The sequence below is a fragment of the Typopeltis vanoorti genome, chromosome 14 (genome assembly GCF_054136105.1).
Source record: "Typopeltis vanoorti isolate ZY-2024b chromosome 14, IOZ_Tvanoo_1.0, whole genome shotgun sequence".
Classification (NCBI taxonomy): domain Eukaryota; kingdom Metazoa; phylum Arthropoda; class Arachnida; order Uropygi; family Thelyphonidae; genus Typopeltis; species Typopeltis vanoorti.
This window is the reverse complement of record NC_143562.1, coordinates 64,429,582-64,456,139: the sequence shown is the minus strand read 5'-3', so window position 1 is coordinate 64,456,139 and position 26,558 is coordinate 64,429,582. Positions and strand designations below refer to the sequence as shown.

Sequence of the window (26,558 nt, the reverse complement as noted above, 5' to 3'; positions counted from 1 at the left end):
TAAGCAGGCCAAAGTAAATCCAAAAGAGTTCTTTCTGCATAGCAAGTAAGAGAAAGAATAATTATGGAAACATAATTATTCTTTCAGCCAGCCTGGTTGGCTGAATGGTTAGCGTATCTACTCTCTAGCCAAAAGGCTATGGGTTCGAATCCTGCTGTGGGCATGGATGGTTGTGATTGTTTGTGGTTGTGGTGATGGGTGGTAGATGGCATTGGTGTAGTTGTGGTTAGTTGTAGTTGGTGGATTTGAGGGGTGGAGACAGAGTTGTAGAGTAGGTGCCCTCCCTCGATGAGTCTTTGAACTCCCTGGAGGTATCACGTAATAATAAAATAATTTTACTTTGTGATGATTGTTGGAAAGTGACAGAAGAAGAAGATATAGTTCAGTTACTAAGTGATCACTTTGCAAGGGTATGGCATGACAGATGCTGATGTGAGAATTGAGGTAGATGAACTGTAAGTACTCAGTATATTGAAAAATATCAATGTGAATATAGCAGTGGTCCTGGATGGAATGTCTACTTGTGTGGTACAAGAATGTGCAAGTGAACTGGCAGTGCCTCTGATGAAGTTGTTTAATCTAAGTCTCAGCTCTGGCAAGGTTCCAAGGGAGTGGAAAGAGGATAAGATATTTCCATTACATAAAGGTGGCTCAAAGACAGAAGTAATAAATTACAGACCAATTAGTATCTCTGGAGTGTTGATTAAAGTATTTGAAAAGTTGGTTACAAATAAAATTCAGGAATGGGTGGATAGGAATATGATACTCTATGGGGGCAGCATGCCTTTTGTAAAAAGGTTCTGCCTCAGTAATTTATTCACATTTTATAATAAGATGACAGCAGAATTGGATAAAGGAAATAGCTACATAGTGATATTGCTGGACTTTACAAAGACATCTGACAGAATACTGCATGGAAAACTATTACATAAGTTGGAGCAAATGGATATGAGGCTGGTGGCATGGATGGGGGGCACTGATAGGCAAACATCAGAGGGTGGTGTATGGTGGAGTAGAATCAAGGCAAACAAAGGTGACCAGTGAAGTGCCCCAGGGCTCTACACTAGGACTACTGCTCTTTAATTTGTACATTAATGATATAGCAGAAGGGGAGGGCAACTGGGGAGGGCAACAGTTGATAAAGGTGATATAGATATTTTGCAGGATAACTGAAATAAGTTGGCAGTGTGGGCAAAGTACAATGGTTGACAATTTAATGTTGTAAAATGTAAGTTAATGTACTTTGGGATAAAAGGTTACATACTTCCTATCATATGGATGGTACTAGTTTACAGGAAATTGATGAGGTTAGGGAACTGGGATGATGGTAGATAGAGATTTGAAATTCAGAGGACATATTGCAAGAGTTGGCAAAATAGCTCAGAGGATTATTTTGATGCTGAAGAACACATTGACAAGTAAAGATAGGGAGGTTATCATACCTCTTTATAAGGCTATGATTTGGCCACATGCTGACTACTCTGAATAGATGTGATCACTTGCACTTCTAGGGTACCAGTAAGTGATGGAGAGGATTCAGAGTCATGTGACCAGGCACATGGCAGGTCTGTGGAATGTTCCCTATGATAGTAGATTGAAGGTGTGTGGATTGCAGAGTTTATCTGACAGGCAGAGGAGAGGTGATGTGACAGAAACTTATAAGTTACTAAAAGGATTCTATAAGACTGACACAAAAGAAATTTTTCAATACATGGGGCATAGGGGAAAACAAAGTGTCACCCTTGGAAATTGTCTAAGAGCATAGTAAGGATGTGCAGACTAAGTTCTTTACTTGGAGAGTGGTGAATGAATGAAATGGATTGCTAGAGGTGGTTGTGAGTACCCCAACAGTGAATAAGTTAAGGAGATGTACGATAAGTATTGTGTTAATGGATAGTGTGGGTCTCCTGTGATGAGTCTTTTGACTTTGTGGAGTACCTGTATAAATAATAATAAGAAATAAGAAATTCCTCTGAATTTAAAGAAAAGAAAAAAAGAAAGAAACTAATGGCAACTTTTATAATCATGTACTCTTTATATTTATTACTGGATAAGCATGTTGAAAGTTTTAACCTTGGTTCTATTATACATTAAATATACCAAGAAATTATATACTTGGTTTTAATCCTTTTCTCAAGGAAGCAAACACAAAGGAAACATCATAACCAGTATCCATCTATTCATTGGATATCATCAGATTCCGTATGGTCACTCAGTTGCTCAGTGATGTGCCACACCAATTCCCACCAGGTGGTTCTGTTGTATGTTTTTCTGGAGGCTTCAACTCTGAAGATCGGTCACTCTGGACAACCCATCCATCCATCTCATTGACGGTCTACTATTTTTTCAGGAACTTTACCTTCTATTACTATTTTAAGCATCTTCCTTCTACCCTTTCAATGTATCTGAAGTATTTTAACTTTCTTCTCTCGATATCCCTAAGGAGCCTTAAAGTTCTACTGATCCTTTCTAGCATACATCCATTTGTTTCAATATATGTTTCAGTATAAAAGGACCTCCCAGATGAGTCTTTGACTCCATGAGGTCTTGGGAAATAATAATAATAATATGATATTCTCAACAACCTTCTGCAACACCACATCTCAAAAGCAGCTATCCTTTTCCTATCAAACTTCTTTAGGTTCCAAGTCTCACATCCATAAGTCATGTTGGAAGAACAATTATATACAGAATCCTCAACTTTTTTCCTGTAGAAATAGGTCCACCCTTCCAGATTTTACACAAGTCTCTGTTGTTTTAGTCATTCCTAATCTTCTTCTGACATCCTCTGAAACAGTAATTCTTCACATTAATAATGGATTCCAGGTACTGAAACTTGCTGATTTCTTCAATTCTTTTACATTTGTGTGTCAGAAGCTCCCCATCTGTATTTCCTTTGAGAACCATAATCTTTGTCAAGAATTTGTCATAGTTCCTCCATCATTACAAAAGAGTACTGTATGATCAGCTTACCTCATATTACTGATCAGTCTACCACCAATCCTAATTCTTGTCTTAAACTCATCCAATGTTACATGACAGCCTCCGTAGCTCAGTCAGTATAGACGAAGCCCTTTAGTTAGAAAGACCTGGGTTCGATCCCTGTCAGTGATGTGAGGAACCTTTAGCTGGTCTCTTTCGACTAAAGGTGAGTTAGCCGGTCTCATATGGAGGTAAGGGGGGAGGGTTTCACCCGGAAACATGGGTTTTTTTTGTCTGCCCGGAACAGCCAAACCCGCCCCCATGAACACATGGATTACAGTCATGAATACGTCCCAGCCATATGCCGGTCCTGAGCCTGGATAAAATTGGGAGGGGGGGGAGGGGCAATGGTGAACTACCCTGTAAAAATCTCACCAGGAATACTTCGTGGGTAATGTCCATAAAGTCACCTACTACAGTTGGAAATGACTGAAAGGGAAAACCAGGTAATGTTACATGCATGATGTCCTCAGCATAGATACTAAACAGGTGAGCAGAAAGTAGGCATCTTTGCCCTTTCCAACCTGAAGCCAATCAGTTAATCCAAAACCTGTTCGTACCATGGCTTCTTGCTCACTGTACAAATTAGCTATCAACCTGATAATGTGTTAAGGAAAACCCATTGTTTTCCCTCCATTGCAGTTTCACAGTGCTGAACACAGTCAAAATCTTTAGTCTATGAAACACATTACAATAGGGAGTCTGAATTCTTTATACTTTTCTATGATCTGTCTAAGGCAAAGGATCTGATCTGATTAGGAATGGTATCCCTACCATTCCTAAATTTGCTTGTTCTTCAGACATCTCTGTCTCAACTTTGGCCTCAATCTTATTTAGAATGATATTTAATAAAATCTTGCTTATATGAGAGAATATAACATTTTCAGGTCTCTAGGCCATGATCCAAAATTATACTTGCTAAGAAATTATATTCTTGATTAATCTTTTATTCCAGTGTAAGCAAAAACAAAGTTTTCATGTGAAGTATCTTCAAAACTTGGCTAGTTTTATATAAAGGCTGTTGACTTCATATCAACTGTTTCAGTATCCCATAATGCAAAACACACTTCATTTCAGACATATGCTATGCATTATGGTAAAGGTCATTATCCAGACCAGTTTTGATCTTTGTGGAGGTGAAAATTAAAGGAGTATTCGTCATAGGCCTAGAATAGTGTTAATAATATATTATTTATTTTCCATCCTCCTTAGAGTCAAAAGACTCCATGGGAGGTGAACACAAAGTCATTCATACCACTCTTGCAATGCATTCCATGCTCCTACCACTCTCCATGCAAAAAATTTACTACTTACCTCTTGTCCTTGCTCCTTCCCCTCGTTCTACCATATAATATAAAAAAATCTCCTGAATGTTAAATGATAAGAATCTTTCAATAGCTTAAATGTCTCGATCATATCCCCTTTGTCTTCTATCCACCAAACTTTGCAATCAAATCCTGGTGACAAAATTTGCATACAGAAATCCAGATGTGGTCTGATCAAAGTTTTATATAATGGTACCACTACAGTTTTATCTCTTGTGGTCAGTGTCCTCCTTAACATTGCAGCAGTTTCAGATGCCATCACAACTTTTGCAATATGTTGTCCTTGAAACTTCAAATCTCTAACCATAATCACCCCAAGATCCCTTGCTTCCTTCACTTCTTCTAGTATAACCCACCTGTGATACTTCACTTCACAAGTGAGTATGTAGTATCCCAATCTGTGGATCCCAAATTTTCAAACCTTACATTTAGTTGTATTAAACTGACATTCCCATTTATTTGTCCACCTTTCCAGCCAAGCCTTTCAAATCCTCTTGAAGGGCCAAAACATCAGCACTATTACTAATAACATGCCAAAGCTTCACATCATATACAAACAATTTAATATCTTGTAGTCATGTGACATAAAGATTGAACAGCAATGGTCCCAGTATTGAACCCTGTGGAACTCCAATTGTAACCTTCCTATTCCCTGATACTGCTCCCCCATATACAACTCTCTGATATCTACTGGAGAGCCAATCACCAATCCAGTTGACTAACCTGATATCCAAATCCATATGTTGCAACTTAAAAATCAACTTGTCATGTTGCATCCTATCAAATGCCTTTGAAAATCCAGAAAAATGACAGTGTATCCCTTACTCTCATTCTTTGCTCTTGTTAATCTATTGTAAAAGGTTACCAGCTTACTAAAACAAGAATGTCCTTTAACAAATCCATTCTAGCCTGCATAAATAATACTACCATCATGTACCCAATTCTGTATATGAGCTCTTACCAATTTCTCCAAAATCTTAAAAACTATAGAAGAATTACAAATAGGCCTATGGTTGGATACCTCTATTCTACTACCATCCTAATGCAATGGTACTATCTTACTCTCCCTCCACTCTCCAGGAATCTGTCCCATTGCAAGACTTTCATTAAACACCGCTAATGGCATAGTCAGTTCCATGACATAATAAGACGGGGAGAGACTAGATGGCATTTCACCATGTTTTTCACTGGAATGTCACTGGTCCCCCTGTCTTATTAACATTTAGTGTACTCAGTATTCACCATCCTCTTCTTTTACTTCTGACAATTCAGCACTCATTATCCTTCTAGAAATAAAGCTTGCTGTAACAGGATGAAACACTAATAAACTGATCATTAAATAGCTCAACTATGTCATCATCTGCATTGGTCACCCAAGTCCCATCTCCATCCAGCAAGGTAATCTGTCCCACTCATTCTTCTTCTTCCTACTCTCCACATAGTTAAAAAAAACAAAAAAACTCCTTGGGATTCTCCTTGGATTGCAGTGCCACACTAGTATTCTAATTTTTCCCTCCATAAAATTCTAGTTCACTTTCCTAGCCTGAGCCACATATTTATCATCCATCTGTTCTCCACCTCTCTATTTATGTCTTGCATAAAATCTTTTTCTTCTGCAATTTCCCTTTTATTTCTGTCTTCCTCTACATGCCTATTCATTTGACTTCAAATTGCTTTATCTTCTTTACTAGAGGTATACAATCTGCCAATGCTGTCAACAACTTTTTCTTAAGTATCTCCCATGCACTAATGACCCCTTGTCCTTCTAATTCTTTCCTCCACTGCACTGCTGAAGCTGGTTTCTAAGTCTATGACAGTTGCCTGCCTTATAATTCCACACAAATTCTTTGTTTTGATACCTCCACATGCCTATTCATCCTTCAAATCTGGACTACGTGGTCACTCACCAATTGGGAAGAAAGTATGACATCTCACTCAGATCCTCTGAGCATATCCAAAACTCTTGATCATCTTGTTCCCTCCACTACCTCAAGAAATCCAAAAATTCAGTTCCATATTGCTGCATGCTTCTTCTTTGCACAGTTTATATCACTATAGTTGAAGTTCTCATAATGATTATTATTATACAGGCACCTCCATGGAGTCCGAAGACTCGTCGTCAGAGACCCAATCTATCATACCTCTCCTTGAACCCATTAATAGAAAAAGCACTCACAACTGACTCTGGCAACCCATTCCACTCATTCACTACTCTTCAAGCAAAAAATCTAGTCCTCACACCCCTACTGACCACACCTTTATTCAACTTCCAGGGATGACCTCTTGTTCTGGTCCCTCTAGCCAAATGCTGAAACATTTCCCCCTGCATCAATCCTCACATTTTCTCCTATCAACCAACTTCTGCAATCCACACACCTTCAATCTATCCTCATAGGGCACATTCCACAGGCCACTCACCATCTTGGTCACTCGCCTCTGAATCCTCTCCATCGCTTCCACATCCCCAGGGGACCACACTTGAGCACAGTAATCCAGATGTGGGCGAATCAAGGCAGTCTTATAAAGAGGAATTACAACTTCCTTATCTTTACTTGTTAATGTGTTCTTCACTAGCCAAGTAATCTTATGTGTGCTACCTTAGTAATATGTCCTCTAAACTTTCTCTGTCTACCACCACCCCTAAATCTCTAGCTTCATCTATTTCCTGGAGTACAGTGTCATCAATGTGATAAACGGCTTGTAATCTATTTATCCCAGAGTGTATAACTTCACATTTTTCGACATTAAACTGACACCCATTAACTTTTGCCCATACTGACAGCCTATTTAAATCATCCTGCAAGCTCTCCACACATACAACTGAATATTTCCTTTCAGGTTATTTCCTATATCCTTTATGTATAATTTAAACAGTAATGGTCTCCCAGCACTGAACCTTGTGGCACACCAACTCCCTTGATCACTTGCAAAACTAATTTGCCATGAGTAACAATTCACCACCATATTTATCCTCCCTATACTGTTGAAATATGCTATACCCATCAATTTCTATCCCTGTTAGAACATCCTCCTCAGATAACCAAGTTTCACTGATGCCAACAATGTTTGAGAGACTGAGTCAATCAATGCCACAAACTCATTCCCTTTATTTCTAATGCTCCTAGCATTTGTATACAGAAAAACTAGTACATTGCCAGATTCTTATAGCCATTATTATTTCCCTCATGTTTCACATGGCTGTGTAGTATAGTTTATGCCCTTTCATTTCTCAAGCCACTATCCTCATAAGGCCATCTCTGCTACATTCCATCTGTGCAATTCTAGTTTCTCTTCCCTGACACACTTACTTGCCCAAAAAATAATACTCTCTCAAAATGCCTTCACTCCTCTGCATTCAAATGTAATCTATCTCTTGCATATAACTCTCTTCTATCCTCAAACATGCTCCATGCATCCACATATTCCAGACCTCTGTTCTTACACCTTCTTGCTATCTTCTCATTTGTTATCACTGCTGTTTCTCCTTTACTCATTATTATACTATGGCAACATGCTCACTATCTTTCCTCAAACATACTGCTGCATTCTCTCTAAATCTTGCGCTACATGATTCGCACCTCTCGGGTTAATTGTCACAACCATTACTATTATCTCCTCTACATTTTCATCCCTCTTCACTGCCAGTGCCACACTCTCTATCTTTCCACCAGGCAAGTACTCCTGTGGCATTCTATTCTTTATAGGGACAAAAAACCCAGATAGTGTTAGTGAGAAAAAAAAGACAGTGGATAGCATGTTGTCGAGTCCATAGTTATTTTTGTGTAAAATGTTCTTAATTTCTTCCATCTTTTAAGTGCCGTTGACGTTTAGCTGAAGTATGTTGAGAGTCCTCATAGTATATTTCTCATCCAGATCCCAGACTACAGTTCTCGACATGTTGGCTACCCTAGATGCAGTAGTAAGTTTGTGATCAGAACAGACACTCTTCATGGAAATGGGTTTGCCAGAGCCCTGTTAGCCAGCAATTTTCAGGATTCTCTGCAAGGTTTAATGTAACAATCCAAGTGGGGGGGGGGGGAGTGGTAGCAGGATCAAACAAAAGAAAACTTTGGTAAGATACCAGAAAGTTTTCTGAGTTTGATGTAACAATTCAACTCTTTAAAAAAAAAAAAAAAAAGTGTTTCAAACCCCTACTTCTTGCACATGGGCCAATGCCTCGGACGTGGGGTTGGACTTCTGCAAGGCGATGGATAGTATGAGAGAATAGAAATAAAAAGGCCTCAGCTATTTTATATCATCATGTAGCCAAAGGTTATGCTTTTTCACCAGTTCTATGCAGCTGGAGAACCAAAAGGCCAACTGAAACTACAATCCAGAGATGAATGGTACCCAGGTGGTTAGCCTTATCTAAATTAACCACCTTGAGATAGCCTTCTCTGACTGGGATTGCTCTCAGTAATTCCTGCAGTTGACCATAAAACTACAGTGAAATAAGAGGATGGAACCATTAAAAAAAAAAAAAAAAAAAAACTCATAATAAAAATAGACAGAATTTTATTCTGTCCCCCCCCCCCACTCCAAAGAATGTTGCATAATGTGGGTGGTCTACACCACCTAGCCAAAAATTTATCTCATACGATGCTTCTCGTCAGACTGCAAAATAAAATTTCCATCATACAATACTGTTAGGGTTCTTCAATGCGTGGGCCGCTGGCCATTTTGAAAAAATAACTACTAAACATTAAAACGCAATTAAATAAAAAATAATTTCAATGAAGCACGCAGGCCATTAAGCTATACTGCAGTATTTAGAACTGAAAGATGCTTTCCAAATTCACAAGGAACGCTGTGCATTTGATACTTTAGATAAAACCTATAAAAATAACATGCACCAAGTGGTACTTAAGTACTAGTACTAACATCGCAGGTAGATGAAGCAGTAGTTCGTTCAAGTGCGCTGTCCAGATACATCTCGAAGGTTCTCAATACTTCGTTATTTTTATATAAATACAAGAGGATCTCATCCAGTCAGTCGTGAATAGTGTGATATTTGTATGAGTGCACGCAGGTTCGTCGTGTTAGCCATAGTCTATTGTGGTTTTATATTGCCAGACTTTGTTCATTAGTGTGAGACATATTCAGTGGATAATAACCATTACACAGCCATTTTGGATCATTTTTTGGGTTCACCTTCCATCACTATAATGTCTACAAGTAAAAAGCGTAAATCAAGTGATTCTTCTCGGATTTTTAATGAAAATTGGACGAATTTGTACTTTTTTGTGCCGATTGATGATAAGCCAGTGTGTTTAATTTATTGTGAGTCAGTATCAAAAGAATACAATATAAAATGACACTATGAGACAAAACATGCATCCAATTTCGATCAGCTTCAAGGGCGGCTTTGTGTGGACAAAGTGAACCGTCTCCGAATTGATTTAAAATGCCAGCAGGGTACATTTAAAAGGCAGAGGGAATAGAGCAAAATGTGCATCAAAGTAAGTTATGTAATAGCTGAAAAAATTGCTAAAAAAATCAAAAGCCTTCTTGGACGGCGAGTTTGTGAAAGAGGTCTCTTGCTGCTGATGATGTTCTATGCCCAAATAATAAGGAAGTGCTTAAAAAACAGCAGAGTTTGTCTGGAGTAACTGTATCACTGTAGTTGAAGAACTTGCCAATGATATTGAAAGAAGTTTAAAAAAAAAACTGTCGTCCACACTTACGTCATATTCACTTTCTTCAGATGAAAGCACAGAGGTGAAGGATACAGTACAACTGGCTATCTTTGTCTGTGGCATTGATCAACAATTCAGTGTGACAGAAGAACTGCTAGCGCTCATACCTATGAAGTAAATGATGAAAGGCACTGATATTCTTGAAGCTGCGAAGAAAAAGCACCAGCATTTCAACCTCAGCTTAACCAACCTCGAGGGTGTGGTAACTGATGGGGCCCCTGCTACGGTGGGAAAGAACGAAGGGTTTGTTGCACTGCTACGGAAAGAACCGGAACTAGAAGGAAAATATTTTGTCCATTACTGCTGTTTAATTCACTAGGAGAATTTGTGCGCGATAACTATTGGATTTGAGAATGTCAAAGACTCTCCTCAACATTATTAGGGCAAGAGGATCGAATTGTCCTCAATTCCAAGAGTTTTTGACCCAAGAGTGTGAAGCAGATCATGGCGATATGGTTTATTATAGAGATGTGCGTTGGTTGAGCAGAGACAAGGTTCTTAAAAGGTTCTTAAAAGCGAAATACAGTAGTTCATGAAAACCAAGGCGAATCCGATTATGGAATTTAACGATCCGAAGTGGATGACAGACTTTGCCTTTGTAACCAATATCTCATTGCATATGAATGAACTAAATATGCAGCTACAATCCAAAGATCAACTAGTGCACACTCTGTTTGATCACATCAAAGCTTTTGTGGCCAAGCTCAAACTTTGGGAGGCACAACTCGCAAAAAAAGGCTTAGCTCATTTTCTGCTTCTCGCTGAGTCCAACTGTTCGTCTCTTGATGAATACATTACAAAATTAGCCATTTTGTGAAGTGAGATTTAGTGATTTTCATAACCAACAATCTTCTTTAGATTTATTTTCAATGCCATTCGGTGTCAATGCTGCCGAAATGCCAAGCTCAGTACAAATGGAGCTGCTTGAACCCAAAATAACTCTTCTTTGAGAGAAAAATTATTTAATGTGCCCTTGCTTACATTTTACAAAGACTACATTTCTGAGGATGCATTCCCTAATCTTCGCTGGCATGCTTTGTTAGGAAGCACATACTTATGTGAAGTCCAAGACAAGAACTCAGATTACGGACCAACATCTCGAGAATACTCTGCGCATAGTGACTTCCAACATCGACAAGCTGGTCAAGGAAAAACATTGCCAAGTTGCACATTGACATTGTAAAAAATGAATGTTTTCATTAAATTATCTCTTTTCAAGTACTGATTGTATTTACTTATCATGAACCTAATTCCTACCTACGTTCTTAAAGCTGAGTTTGTTTATTTTTATAGGATTTTATGTAAAGTAACACAGCATTCTTTGTGAATCTGGAAAGCATCTTATAATTCTAAATACCACAGTATAGCTTAGTGGCCTGTGGGGTTCATTGAAATTTTTAATGCGGGCCGTACTGTCTGAAAGGTTGAAGATCCCTGCTGTAAAGCATTTGTAAGTCATATTGATGGCTTTCAAATCCATTTTTTCCTCTTACTTTCCATAAATGATATGGAAAGTATTCTCTTCCAATATTCTCTTCCCATTGCTGACAGGTGGGCAGGGTATTGCAAAACAGAGTTCTGTTGTAGGCAGCGGAGTGCCCAACACATTACATAATCTGTTTAAAATATGCTAGGCAAGAGGACAGCTGTAGAATGAATGTTCTACTTTTCCAATCTGTAACAGATGTCACAGACTGGATTTCTGATGTTAAAGTACTTCCATCTGATGGCATTTACTGAAAGGCAACAAAAAGAAGTTCTCGGAGTAAGACCCCCCCCCCCCCCACACACACACACAAAAAAAAAAAAATTAGGGTAGCCTTGAAACTTCAGTCAATTATTACAGAAAAGTATTATTGTTAGCACCTAACTTTGGAAGTTTGTGATGGAAGTTTAAAGATTTCCTTATACCAAATTTTGCTCTTGTCAGTGGAAACAATTTTATAGCAGTCTTAGCACACAACATTGTAGTATTCAGAAACAATCTCAGCTCATGGACCATTATAATAATTTATTCCAAATAGTGGTAGATTAAAACCTGGGTAGTATCTAAGACAGTCTGCACATGCATAATCGGTCTGAATTTTGAAACTGTATTGCTTAAATAGCAATACAGTTTCAAATTTTAACAATGGAAGCCCAAAGCATCCTGCTCCTTTGATAGTTGAAATTTCTTTTTAATTTACTGGTCATTTGGACCAAAAAATTGCACAGGTTTACTATATAACTATTGTTCTTCAGCTTCAATAATATTTATTTGTGTACAACTGAAAAGGGAAGATTAGTGTTAAGTATTATGGCTTTAGAAGAAAAGGATGATGGCCCAATTTTCCAGTTAACTAAGGCTTCAATATTTTTGTATATGCATTCTTTAACTGATAATATTAGATAGGTAGAGTAGGGAATGCCAAGTAGAATGAGAGTATTTTTCTCTCTCTCTTGGAAGTGGTTCCAAGATCCCATTTACCAAAAACTTTTAGTTTAATCATGTTGGCATTGGCAGTTAATCCTCTGATTTCGTGAAATGTTTCCAAAATACCAAAAAAAAAAAAAAATATATATATATATATATATATATATATGGAATCATTATTCCTCAAGGTGCCTATTATATCATCAGCATGTACTAATACATTATTTTCCTTCATGTATCAGGGAACTGTTATCCCTCACCCAGCACACAAATTATGAACTTCCTGCAAAAAAAGGCTCAAGAACTAATGTAAAGAACAATGGACTAGGACAGCAACCTAGCTTGACTCCTTTTTAAATTTTTAATGGGTCTGATAGTAACTTATTAACTAGGAGGTGGGTAACTGTAGCATAAGCTCCTTTAATAATAAGATAGCAGTCTTTTGCTGTAGGATGCGAAACAAAAATGAATGCAGGGCGTTATCAAATGCTTAAGAGAATCCACTAAGAGTACTGCCATTGGCTTCTTGTCACATTAACTAGGTAAAGTGGATTCCATAGCAGAAACACATTAAATTCTACTGCTTGTTCTGGATCTCCATACACAATTGTGTATATGGAGATTTTAATTATGTTTAATTATTATGCTCACTCAACCTACATGGAGTCAGAGATTCATTGTGGGAGGTACACACTATTGCACACAATGCTCATCCAACTGTACCTTAAACTGATTGAATGTGTCTACATTCACAACAAACTCAGGCAATGCATTCCACTCACCAACCACTCAATATGCAAAGAACCTCCTCCTCACTCCTCTGCTCATACCCTCCTTATACGGTTTCCAACGATGGTCTCTTGTTCTATTCCCCTCTTCCATTCTATGAAAAATCTCTTTCGCGTCAACCTGATAACCCCTGGCTATCTTATGTGTCTCAATTGCATTTATTTTTTCAAAGCTTTGCAACTTGCATTCTCTCAATCTGTCCTCATGCTCCACATTCCACTGACCACCTTTGCGAATCTGCTTTAGATCCTTTCCAACATATCATCACAATGGAAACCCCACAATCAAATCTGTGCACAGTAATTCATATCAGACCTGATCAAGGACTTATACAATGGCATCATAACCTCTCTATTTCTGCATGTCAGAGTCCTCCACATCATTGCCATTATCTGATGCAACATCTTCACAACTTGTGCACTGTGGCCCCTGAATTTCAGGTCCTTGTCAACTATCACTCATAGATCTCTCATCTCCTCTACTTTCTTTAAGTTTCCCCCAACAAGTGTGTACTTCACATCCCACCATTGCTTATCAAATCAAAAAACCTTACACTTTGCAACATTGAATTGACAGTTCCACTTACCTGCCCAATGCAATCTGTTTAAATCCTCCTGTAAGGCCATAACATCTGCTTGACTCTGCATTGCTCTCCCCAATTTTGCATCATCTGCAAACAGCTGCATATCACTAGTTAAACATATCCCAATATCATTAACATATAAATTGAACAACAATGGTCCCAAAACTCACCTCTGTGGTACACACTAGTGACCTTCCTCTTTTGGGATACTGCATCCCCTTATACAACTTCCTGATACCTATCTGGCAGACAGATGCTGATCCAACTCAGAAGTCTGTTATCCAATCCAGTCTGTTTCAATTTATTTAAAAGTTTGTCATCTGGCAGTCTAACAAAAGCTTTTGCAAAATCCAAATACATCACTGTATATGCATCTCCCCTGTCCAAGGTATTTATCACCTTGTTATAGTACATAAGTCAGTAAAACATGATCTCCCTTTAACAAACCCATGCTAATAACCACAGAGAATACTGCTGTTATCAACCCATTTCTGTATCCTACTTCTCACCAATCTGTCCAGTACTTTCACCACAACTGCAGATACACAGATTGGCCTTTAATTGAACTACAGCCTTTCACGTTTATGCAGTGGAACAATTTTACCTTCTTTCCACTCCCTTGGAACCTGTACTGTTATAAGATTTATAAAACAGGCATGCCAATTCCCTGGAACATTCCCTTAAGAAGCAAGGTGATGTGTCATCAAATCCTATTGCCTTATTGACATCAAGGTTATTTATTTCCTCAAATACCTCCTGCTCACTAATAATTATGCCATCCTCTCCTATGTCCTCTACATTTAATTTCCTCATGATTGCACCCTGATCAGGATGAAACACGCTTATAAATTGATCACTAAATACCTCAACAATGTCTTCTGCAGCATTCAACCCTTATTTCTTCTACTTGCCACATATCTAAAAAAAAAGTCTAGGGTTTTTCTTTGCCTGATTTGCCAATTTCTGCACTTTTGTTTTCCTTGCTAAGTGAGTCAATCTCCTGGCTTGTTCTTTATAATCTTTATGTAACTGATTATCGCTATTATTCATCTTGTACTGCCTCCAAATTATCATCTTCTTCCATATTTCATGCTTAAGCTTCTCATTCATTCATCCATCCAGTCTACAACTACATTTAATCAGACTTTTGGCCTTCAGAATACATTCACACATTGATGCCGTTATCTATTTCTTTGTCAGTTCCCAAACAGCATTTATTTCCATACTGCTCAACTCCTTGTTCCTTGCTATAGCTCCAAGTTTGTCATAATCACCAGCCTTATAATTCCACACATATCCTTCCTCACAGAAGTCTGCATATGGTTAGCCACATCACAGGTGATCACTCTCACCAACTGGAGGAAAGTGTGAAACCCCACACACAATTACATTCTCTGATGAAATGATCGGATCTAAAATTCTTGATCCTCGCGTGCCCTCCTTTGCATGCTGATTGAGATAGCGTTCTCTCAAGAACTCGAGAAATTAGTTTTCCTTATTCTCAAATGCTATTTCTTCATTCCAATCTATACTGCCATAATTAAAATCACATATAATAATTATCCTTCCTTTGTTCACTAATCCAAGTTGTTTATATATTTCTTCATCACTACTCTCCACATTTCCAGGCCTATAGCAACATCTAACTAAATATGTCTTCCTGTCAACCTCCATGTTACACCATACTGCCTTATAACCATTGCCACTATTTCCCTCTTTCATGTCTACCTTATGTGGACATGGACATAATTCCCCTGCTATCATCAGCTGCACTTTCCCTTTCTTCTTGTATTTTCTATCCTTGCAAAAAAGACTGTGTCCTTCCATTTCTATTCCCGTCAGAATTTCATTCAGCCATATTTTACTTATTCCAATTATTTTGAAGCAAATAAACTCGATAAGTGAAACTATTTCATCTCCCTTATTTCTGATACTTCTGGCATTTGTAAACAAATTAATTCATTTTTAGGTCTATAACCAGTCCTATCCAAGTCACTTGTTGGTTGTGATTTCCCCATCACCTTTATCACCACTTTCCACATTTATCTACTCTGTCTCAACTTCCCCACCCCATATCGCAATATACTCTATCTTCATACACACATTCACTGCCATGTCTCCCTATCCACTCAGGGTTCCCCCTGTTCCTCTTGCATTCTGGTTCTATCTCTTCAGTACCACTCTCCTGATTTTTCATGTCATCTCTTGCATGCATCACACACTGTGCTTCCCTCCAGCAATAATTTATCCAATGCACTCAACTCCAAAGGCATTCAAATGCAACCCATTACGCCTGTATAATTTCATTCTTCTCTCAAATACATCCTCAAACTGTACTCCCTTCTCTTCACACAGCTCTGCTAGCATACCATTTATGATTTTGGCTCTCCATCACAAGTCGTCATTGTCATATCTTGGCAACACACAAACAACCTTTTCCACCACACTGTTATCTTTTACTCTTCTGAGTAACCTCCTGACATTCAGTCTCACATGCTCCTTATGTCCACTTCAATCATTTGTCCCCACAATCACCACTAACTCTCTTGCTTGTTTCTTCCTCATATCCAACGCCTGAATTATCCCACTCATTCTCCCTTCTGGATAGCAGATCTTATGGACTCTCTCATTAACTAATCCTTTATGTTCTAACTAATCCACTAATTATGTATCTCCGTACTGTGAAACTGTTATTGATAATGCAGAAAAATATCTTAAGGCATGACCTTTATTAAGGTACAGTGGGTATCTCTTTCCAGAAACTCTGGGTGATCTATAGTATCACTGAAGATCTCAAAAGTGACCCAGAAGGATTTCTCCTAATTCAGTAACTCTATTCAGTTACAAGCAAAAACCTGCCACCAAATAGAACCACTCTACTCCCTAGAATCAAGCCCAAAATTGAACATTATTAAAATATCATCAGTGGGAGCCAGATGCAGAAAGATACCAGGGTTGAATTAATGCAGAATTCATATATGATCCATATATATGTAGCATAAAGGTACATCACCTTGTGAAAGATATAGAAAGTTTTTTCACTTGGATAGAAAGTAAATTATATTTGCAAAGAAATTATATTCTTGTTTAATCCTTTACTCAAGTGTAAGCAAACAAAGTTTGCATGTGAAGTAACTCCACAACTCCCACTGAAGAGACTGAACATACTTAGACATTGGTTTGGGCAGTGACCCTTCCCATAATGTAAAGCATATACACAACTGAAAGAAAGTATGTTTTGCATTATGGGATAGTAAGGCAATTGATATGAAGTATTTTTAGAGGTAGCTGGGGCATAGTATAATTATTAAAAGAACACATAAGGCCACAGTAATAACTTTAATTAATAAAAGGTACAGATATTTCATACTAAAACTAATAGTACATCTTCAGTGTCACACAAACAGTTATAGGAATGGAAAAGTTCCATTCCTATAACTGTTTGTGTGACACTGAAGATGTACTATTAGTTTTAGTATGAAATATCTGTACCTTTTTATTATTAAAAGTTATTACTGCTGTCTTACGCGTTCTTTTAATAACTGATATGAAGTGATTCTAGTAGCAAGGCTTATACGTTGGTCAGACATAACTGCTAATTAGTTTATGGAATTAACAACGCATATAAAGTATATTAATTAAAGGTATGAAGTGAATAGCCTCACTATCCCATAATGCAAAACATGCTTTCTTTCAGATGTGTATATGCTATGCATTAGTAACCGATTTGTGAAGATAATGCACGTGCAAACTTTGTTTGCTTATTCTTTGGTAAAGGATTAAACAAGAATATAATTTTTTTGACTACAATATAATTTATATCCAAGTGAAAAAGCCAACTAGATTGAACAAAAGAAAACATCTGAAAATTAGTCAATAAACAATTTAGGAGCAGAATTTTAAATATGATTATTACTGCAAGCTGTCCATAGCTTAGCAAAGAATCTTGGCACCCACTATAAAACTGAAAAGCAGTATTCTTATTAAGAAAGTTCCTACTTGGCTTTAACACCCAGTTTTACTCCCTATTGCAATGCCAATTGACAATCTAGCCTATGATTATTGTTTCATTTAATCCCATATCCAAATATGAGATTAACTGATACTTATGCTGGCCTGGTTGGTCGAGCGGTTAGTGTACCTGCTCTCCAGGCAAAAGGCTGCAGGTTCGAATCCTGCTGTGGGCATGAATGGCATTGGTGTAGTTGGTGGAGTTGTAGAGTAGGTGCCCTCCCTCAATGAGTCTTTGGACTCCTTGGAGGTGTCGTGTAATAATATTCATCACATTTTGCCTTATCATACATTTGAAATTCTTCATCATAAGTATACTGTCATAAGGATTGTTTTCATTATGATGCTGATTTCCTAACAACTACAAACTCAAAATTTCCCTGAAAAATTTTACTTTGTATGTTGGAAATGTGTATTCTGAATTAATAAGATTTTAGTAAAACTTTTACTGTATAAGGTTTGTAGATATTACAAATCAGGAAATTTGCCATCTCTGTTTTATATTTTGCTAATATTTCACCTGTTAATTTATGTGTTTAAAATATTCAGCAAAGTAACAACAACAGACACATTTTATTCAATTTCTGCCCCTTTCTCACAAAGCTAAGTACAATAAAACAACAAAAAATTCGATTAACAAAAATTGTACAATGACCAGAAAAACCAGTGATATCAAATGTCTTCAATAAATATACGAACAATGAGATGATGATACACCTTCATTCATTAATGCTGAAACATGCAGCAGTATGAAAAGTTCTTCTAGATGATAAATATTAAGATGGCTACTGTAACAAGAAATCAAAGCCTAATTGAAAACTTAGTACTCACCAATGACATTAAGTGGGTATTTCTAATACATATTTAAGCTTTACTACATTCAACAGAATTCTGATATATCTTTACAGCTGAAGCCTGTTATAATGCATTTTATTAAATTTAAAGTGAATTCAAATATTCTATGCAGGCAAGTCCCTAGGAATATTTTTTTTTGAGTTTTTACTGATGCTTAAAAATGCATTAATGTATAATTTTTTTCACTGTATTAGATATTAATGACTGATAGTAGCAGATTAAAATCCACTGAGATGTTTCAGGGCAAAGCAAAACAGCAAGTAAACAAAACTAAAGGTCTAGTTTTGGACTAATAGCCATGCTTTCAGTACATTACTTTTTTTTTTTTTTAATATCAACTATTCCATTTCTCGAAGAAAAAAAAAGTTTAACTTGTCTTAATTTAAAAAAAAAAAATATTTGTCCTACTTCAATCACCTTACAACAAAAGGGTAGGGGTACATCCTCTGAAACGCTCATTATCACAGGCTTTCACTGTACTTATTTATAAAAACATGCTTTATACAGTGCCACTCACTAACATACATATACATTAGGACTTAAGTAAGGTATCAGTAAAGTTCTGTACATAATAGTTCCACTGACTCCCTCAACTAAATTCAGAATTTTCTTCATCTCTTCTTTTGAGAGGGCAATTAATTTAGTCTAAAGCCAACTGTAAATTCTTGTCAATAGAATGCAAAATTTTTCAACATACATGATAGGAAAACCTTACTGTAACACTCCAAGATGTGTATATGAAAGGCAAATCTACTTGACATTACAAATAATTCCATTAAATGCATTCTTCTTATAATAACCAAAATAAGTGTCTGAAAATATTCAGGTACTTATTGCTTCAGATCTACTCGGAAATAATATGATATATGGTTTTTTCAACATCTGGCTAATTTATGAAGCTTTTTTTTCTCTTAAACTTTATGATAAATTCATAGTGAGACAGCAAGGAATTCAAGAGAGTAAGTTGCAAGAATATAAACCATGCCATCTATATTCATTAAGATCCTACAATTTTGGTGTAATTCATAAATTAACTTTTATGCTTTCACATAATGCAGGTCAACTTTCACTATAGTAAACTCATTGGTACCATATAAAAAATCTATTACAGTAAATTTCATTTAGCATAATGATTATGCTATGGGGCTCTGCTGAACATTTTGGTAACAACTGAATTCACTATTAATGGTAGTAGGAGTTGAATGTATAATGAAAATATGTCATATTTTATCATCATATACAATAATATCTAGGTCTTTTCAGAATTTAGAGAATATGAAGAAAACCAGAGAAGGGGTAGTTTAACATACAGAGGCATAAACAAAAACTAAATTATTACCTTCCCTTGATGCATATTTTTAAATAAACAGCCATTGTACACCATATTTCATTTAATTTGGTTATATATAAAAAAAAAAAAATTTTTTTTTTTTTAAATTCAGAAAAATACTGTATTTAGAAAATATCTTAAATATAAAGAATGACAGTAAACTGAATATCTTACTCCACTTAACTATTTCTTCATATAAATTTCTGAAGACTCAATTATTCTTCATTGGAAGTGGTCACCCACAAAAAACAGCTGTATAAATCTTTAAGTATTAAAATTTGTGGGCAGGAAAATATTCGAAAACGATTTCAAACTTTATGATTTATTAACAAAGCTAAACTCAAAAGAGTTAGATTAGGCATTTGTAAATATTCCAGGATACTTAACTCTAAAAATATTTTATAAACTGTTTGCAAGGCAAGAACGATTGGTATCACACATTAGACAGGTAATAAAATATCTGGTTCATTTTATTTCTCAATTGTGAATACTGCTGGAAACAAATATCTCTGCTGCACTACATTTTCAAATGAAAATTACTAGCAAATATTTTAAAAATTATTTTCTAGAAAACAAAATTTTTAATGTTCCTATTCAATTTGTTCTACAAACACTATCCTTAGTAAGAGGACGTATTCCCATGGTGTCACCATTTTGAAGTTCCATCCTGCTCTTCATTGCCATGACAAATGTATATCATTTCCACACATTGGAGATTGGCTTTTCCGCATCATGGCATTTGGTATACTGTTTGACTCAAATAGGTTCTATGAACAGCCTTCACTATTCTATTTATATCCTTCAGGACGGAGATTTCTCTCTTCAGCCAATTTCATCCAGCTCTCTCTGTTACATTTAACCCCACTACTCATTGGCTCTAGTTTTGATGAGATCTTTGCAAAAGCCTTAAAAATAAATAAAAAGTGAAAATTTCTTGAATTCTCTGCTATTATCATGTGTAAACTATTCTGTTCTTAGTATACAGTGTATAATTTAGATATATTTATTGAATTTATATTTAAATAAATACAGCTCAATATAATATGGAGGTTGACATTCAAGGCACTGCTCTAATTATAATTAACTTATTATTACTTTATTATTTTTTTTAATAGCATTCAAATGACAAAGAACTGAGAAATCTTTTCTCAGTTCTTTGATAATAAGGCTGGGGAAGAAATAATAAAGCAATTTTCATGTGTAAACTAGTCCACAGCATGTATAATTTAGATATATTTAATTCTGGTTAATTTGTTGAACTTATATTAATTAAATACATCATAATATAATATTGTTACCTCAATTAGGCCTCAGATTGTAGGCATTAGTAAGACCTGACTGTCAGAATCAGACATACTAAGTGGTATGAGACATATTAATTCTATTAATATTGAGTGAAAAGGGGACAGTATTTTTAGGAAGGATAGATAGAATAGGAGACGGGGATGAGCTGCTAATGACATCGGATGACTTGAATCATCCAGTTAGTTTTGAAATCTATGACTGTAGTATTACTGAATGTATTTCAGGTGGCAGCGAGTTTGAAGATCCAAAATCTAACAAGATCAGATACATAGTAGGGTGTTGTTACAAACCTAGTGGATTGGTTGCTAGCGATGAAGAAATGCATCAACAAATAAAGACAATGGGTGCAAAAACAGTAATCATAAAGGGAGACTTTAATTATCCAAATATTGATTGGGTAGCAGCAAAATCTCATGAAGGAATGAAACTGAATTTATTCAACTGTTGCAAGAAAACTTCCTCAAGCAGCATGTGACAGAAGGAACTCAAGGTCAAAGAGTGTTTGATTTGATTATAATGTCGTATTATGATGCAAGCATTATGCCTCTATTTGGTAACAGTGATCATGCGGTACTCATGGGAAGTAACTAAGGTTATGAATGTTCCATTCAGAAAAGATTACTTGCTGAACTACAAGGCAGGAAATTATGACAAACTCAGGAATATACTCAGTTCAGCAGAATGGTATAAAGTTGCTGGATGGGAAGCCTTTAAAAAAATGCTTAAATGATGCAATATCAGAATGTATCCCAAGAGTTCAAAGAGTAAATAGGGTAGGAATCAAGCAGAGGTGTAATCTTATTAACCAAGAGATGCAAAAGAAATGGATGATGTGAAAGGAATGCCATATGCATAAGGATGATGTCCATTATGAAAATTATAAGCAGCAGGCTAGAATAGACACAACTGTTGTATGGAGAGCTAAGCCTGAGTATGAAAAGAAACTGGCTCTGCAAGCTAAAGACAATCCACAAGAATTATATCAATATGCTGCAAGTAAAAGAAAGAATGAATATGCAAGAATAACTCTTCTGAATGCAGATGGTGTGAGGGTGACAGCTGCAGAAGAGGTTGTTCAACTAACAAGTGCCCATTTTGCTAAAAGCTATCTACCTGGTGTATGCAACATTGAGTTCACTCTTCACTGAATGAAGAATCTCAGGTATATGAAGTGCAGGTATTAGAGATGTTGCACAAACTGAATAAAAATCCAGCAATAGGGACTAATGGGATATCAGCATGGGTGCTAAAAGAGTGTTCAGCTAAACTGGCTGTTCCTTTGACCAGACTATATAATTTGAATCTTAGAACAGAGAAGATTGGAATGGAAAGAATGTATGGTAATCCCATTGCACAGCTGGTGTAAAGACTGATGTATCTAACTATTGACCAATCAGTATCTCAGGAGTGGTGGTGAAGATTCTGGAAAAATTGGTTAGGGCTCTCATTCAGAAGTTGGTTGACAGTGAATCTCTAATTTACAATGAACAGCATGGCTTTACTAAAGGAAGGTCATGTGTTTAGCAACTTGCTCACATTCTATAATAATGTTACCACTGAACTAGACAAGGGGAATGGATATACCATGACACTTTTGGATTTTGCTAACAACATTTTGCTAACAGAATACAGCATGGAAGACTGTTGCATAAATTGGAAAATATGGGTTTGGATTATAAAATAGCATTTTTAAGAGGATGGCTGACTGACAGATATCAAAAAGTGGTATACTGGGGATGCGAGTCTGCAAGATTTAAGGTAACTGGTGTACCACAAGGATCAGTGCTTGGTCCACTGTTATTCAATCTGTACATTAATGATATTGCGAAGTATTTGACAAGCGGCATACAGCAATTTGCTGCTGATGCAAAGATAGGTAGAGTAATCAGAAATACTGCTGATATGCAGTACTTGCAGAATGAATTGAATAGGCTGGAATTATAGGCATGGGAAAATGGATGTCAGTTTGTCAGTTAATGCAAAATCATGCATTTTGGTGTGATTAGATATCCAATGTCATATTATATTAGTGGGATTATGCTAGAAGAAACTGATCAAGCTAGGCATTATTATTATTATTACGGGTATCTCCATGGAGTCAGTAGACTCATCGCGGGAGACCCAAACTAGCAAAACAATATCTGTCATATCTCTTCTTGAATTCATTTACAGATGAAGAGCTCACAACAAAGGCAGGCAATGAATTCCACTCATTCACCACCCTCCATGGCAATGAATTCCACTCATTCACCACCCAGTATATGGCATCTTGGAGTGTTTTTTGATAGCAAGATGAAGTTTAGGGGCCATGTAGCAATGATTGCAAATACATCTCAAAAGATAATTGCAATGCTGAAACAAACTTTTAGAGTGTCTTTTAGACCATAGGCAAAATGACTTCTTTATCTTTCATGTAAAGATAAAGAAGTCATTTTGCCTCTTTACAAGGCCTTGATAAAACTTCACTTAGATTAGTGGATGCAGGTCTGGTTTCCGTTGTGATTCTGCTACAGTGGAGAGAGTGCAAAGGAGAGTTTTAAAAATGATATCAGGATTGTGGAATACTGATTATGAACAAAGATTGAAAATTTGTAGACTGCAGACACTAGAAAACAGGAGAAAGAGGAATGATATGATTGAGACATAAACTTCTGAAAGAGTCATACAGGATTTCAGTTGATGGAGGGTGGGGAAAGGACAAGAGGGCATCCTTGGAAGCTGAGAATGAATGCCATTAAGAAGGGGGTGAGGGCTAGATTTTTCTCTCATAGGATGGAGCATGATTATAATGGATTGCCATTGGATGTTGTGTGTGTGTACAAACAGTGTGAATGAATTCAAGAACAAGTAGTATGATAGCTGGTACGTGTAGTATATGGCCTCCTTCGATAAGTCCTTGACTCCCTTGAGGTCGCTCTTAATAATAATATTATTATGGAGAATGACATAACAGAAACTGCTCTAAATTAGAATTGGATGAGTAGCATGATCGAGGGTGAGGATAATGAACAGAATGTGAATGAAAAAATAAAAGAGGTATAGTATTTTTGAAACATTGTGGAGCTTTCGAAGTTGGTGTTAATCAGGAAGATAAATGTCGAGCAAGAGTAGATAACTTGAAGAGAGATGCACTGAAAGAAGTGGAATTTCTCAAAAAAAATATTGATGTGTGATTAAAATAAGACTTACCTATGTCTTAGAGAGAGTAGAAAGAAGTGCGGAAGCCTTACTTCACCATTTGAAACGGTGAAGTAAGGCTTCAGTGCTTTCTTTAAACTAGCATTCAAATGAATTAAGTGTCTTTTAGACCATAGGATGTTATGATCTGTATCTATTCCATGCTGTGACAAGCTGGACTTTAAGGATTTACCATTGCCACTACAGTATTCTCTTTTCTTTAGTATCAAAGTAGAATGATGACAGTGACAAGGATCTTGGTAGACACAAGGGAATGCTAGAGGAGAATCTTTATCTTTTGAAGATGAAAACCATGCTGACAATTTGATAGGAAGAAAAGTGGCCACTAAACTATATTTCTTTAGAATTCTGGAAATGGATTCCAAGATGCCAGAAATGTGTAGGATTGGAACTCCAAGCACTGTTTCTTAGTTATATTTGAACTAGAATTATAGGAATTAAAAAGCTGTTGCATGGTCCTTTCTGAAAACCATTGAGTTTCATATATCATCTGATGTTTAAGAGTTCCTGCTGTAATAATTGAAGTGTAGAACAAATACTATGAGCATGTTGCAATAAAGGTTTTATAATTCCTGTCTTCTGTGACTGAAGGTGAGCCAATTGCTGTTGAATGTAGCATCCAGTGAAAGTAGGTTTTCAATAAACGGAATTAATTTAAATGCAGTTGTCCTTTTTATAGATATTCTACTCCTCTGCTCACCATCAGGAGATGAAACAATTAGGAAATAATCATAACCTCTATTTCTGTATGTGAGGGTCCTCTGCATCATTGCCATTATCTGATGTGATGACTTTACAACTTATGCAATGTGGCTCCTTATACTTTGCAACATTGTACTGATAGTTCTACTTGCCTGCCTATTAATACAACCTATCCAAGTTCTCTTGTAAGGCCATAATATTTGCTTGACTCTGCATTGCTCTACTCAATTTTGCATTATCCACAAGCAGTTAAACCCGTCCCAATACAAACTGAACAAGAATGGCTCAATCAGACCCCTGCAGCACACCACTAGCGACTTTCCTCTCTTGGAATACTGCACCCCACGAATGTGCTTTGGCATAACAAGATTTCCAACAGCATATCATTTATTAGTGGAGTTATGCTACAAGAAACTGCTGAGGCTAGGGATCTTGGCATTATGGTGGATAGAAATTTGAAGTTCAAAGGTCACATGCCAATTCCAAATACAACTCAGAGGGATAATTGTAATATTGAAATGAACATTGATATGATAAGGAAGACATTTTGCCTCTTTACATGGCCTTAATAATGCAGCATCTGAACTACTGTGCATAGATTTGGTCTCCAGGATTAAGAGAAGATAAAGAAGCTGTGGAAAGGGTGCAAACAAAGATAATATTGGGAATATAATTAATTTATAATAATAATAATTGTATATAAATATATAAAAATATGTTATAGTATAACCAAGTGGAAAAACTTATAAATTAAAGATGCCAAGAAATTATATTCTCGGTTTAATCCTTTATCCAAGTATAAACAAACCAAGTGACATAACTTTATGACTGGGCAACTCATATATAGAGGCTAATGATTTCACATCACTTGCTTTAGTACCATATAGTCATAATATACGAATTGACCAGTTGTGAAGTTACTTCACATGCAAACTTTGTTTGCTTATTATTATGGGTATCTCCATGGAGTCAGACTCATCGCAGAAGACCCAAACTAACAAAATAACATCTGTCATGTTGTCAATATCTCTTCTTGAATTCATTTACAGACGAAGAACTCATAACTAAGTCAGGCAATGAATTCTACTCATTCACCACCCTCCAGGCAAAAACCTTGTTCTCACACCCTTGTTAACCACACTCTTCTTTAATTTCCAGGGATGCCCTCTTGTTCTTCCATCACTATCACACACAGCTGAAACATTTCCCCTGCATCAATCCTATAAAAACATTTCTATCATATCCCCTCTTCTCCCTATCAACCAACCTCTGCAATCCACAAGCTCTCAATCTATCAATGTAGGGAGCATTTTTTACATCACTCACCAACTTATTCGCTCTTCTCTGAACCCTCCTCATCTCCAAGGAA

The 26,558-nt window shown here is 36.5% G+C and overlaps 1 protein-coding gene across 1 annotated transcript in view; it reads right to left on the bottom strand.

Moving 5' to 3' along the window:
- Window positions 1-18,353: 18,353 nt before the first annotated feature.
- Window positions 18,354-26,558, bottom strand: part of Pde11 (Phosphodiesterase 11) — a 384,638-nt gene continuing 376,433 nt past the window's right edge. The window contains exon 20 of the mRNA XM_090404525.1: window positions 18,354-20,889. Coding sequence (XP_090260651.1) covers window positions 20,773-20,889 — 117 coding nt within the window. The 3' untranslated portion in view covers window positions 18,354-20,772. The remainder of the gene's footprint in view (window positions 20,890-26,558) is intronic.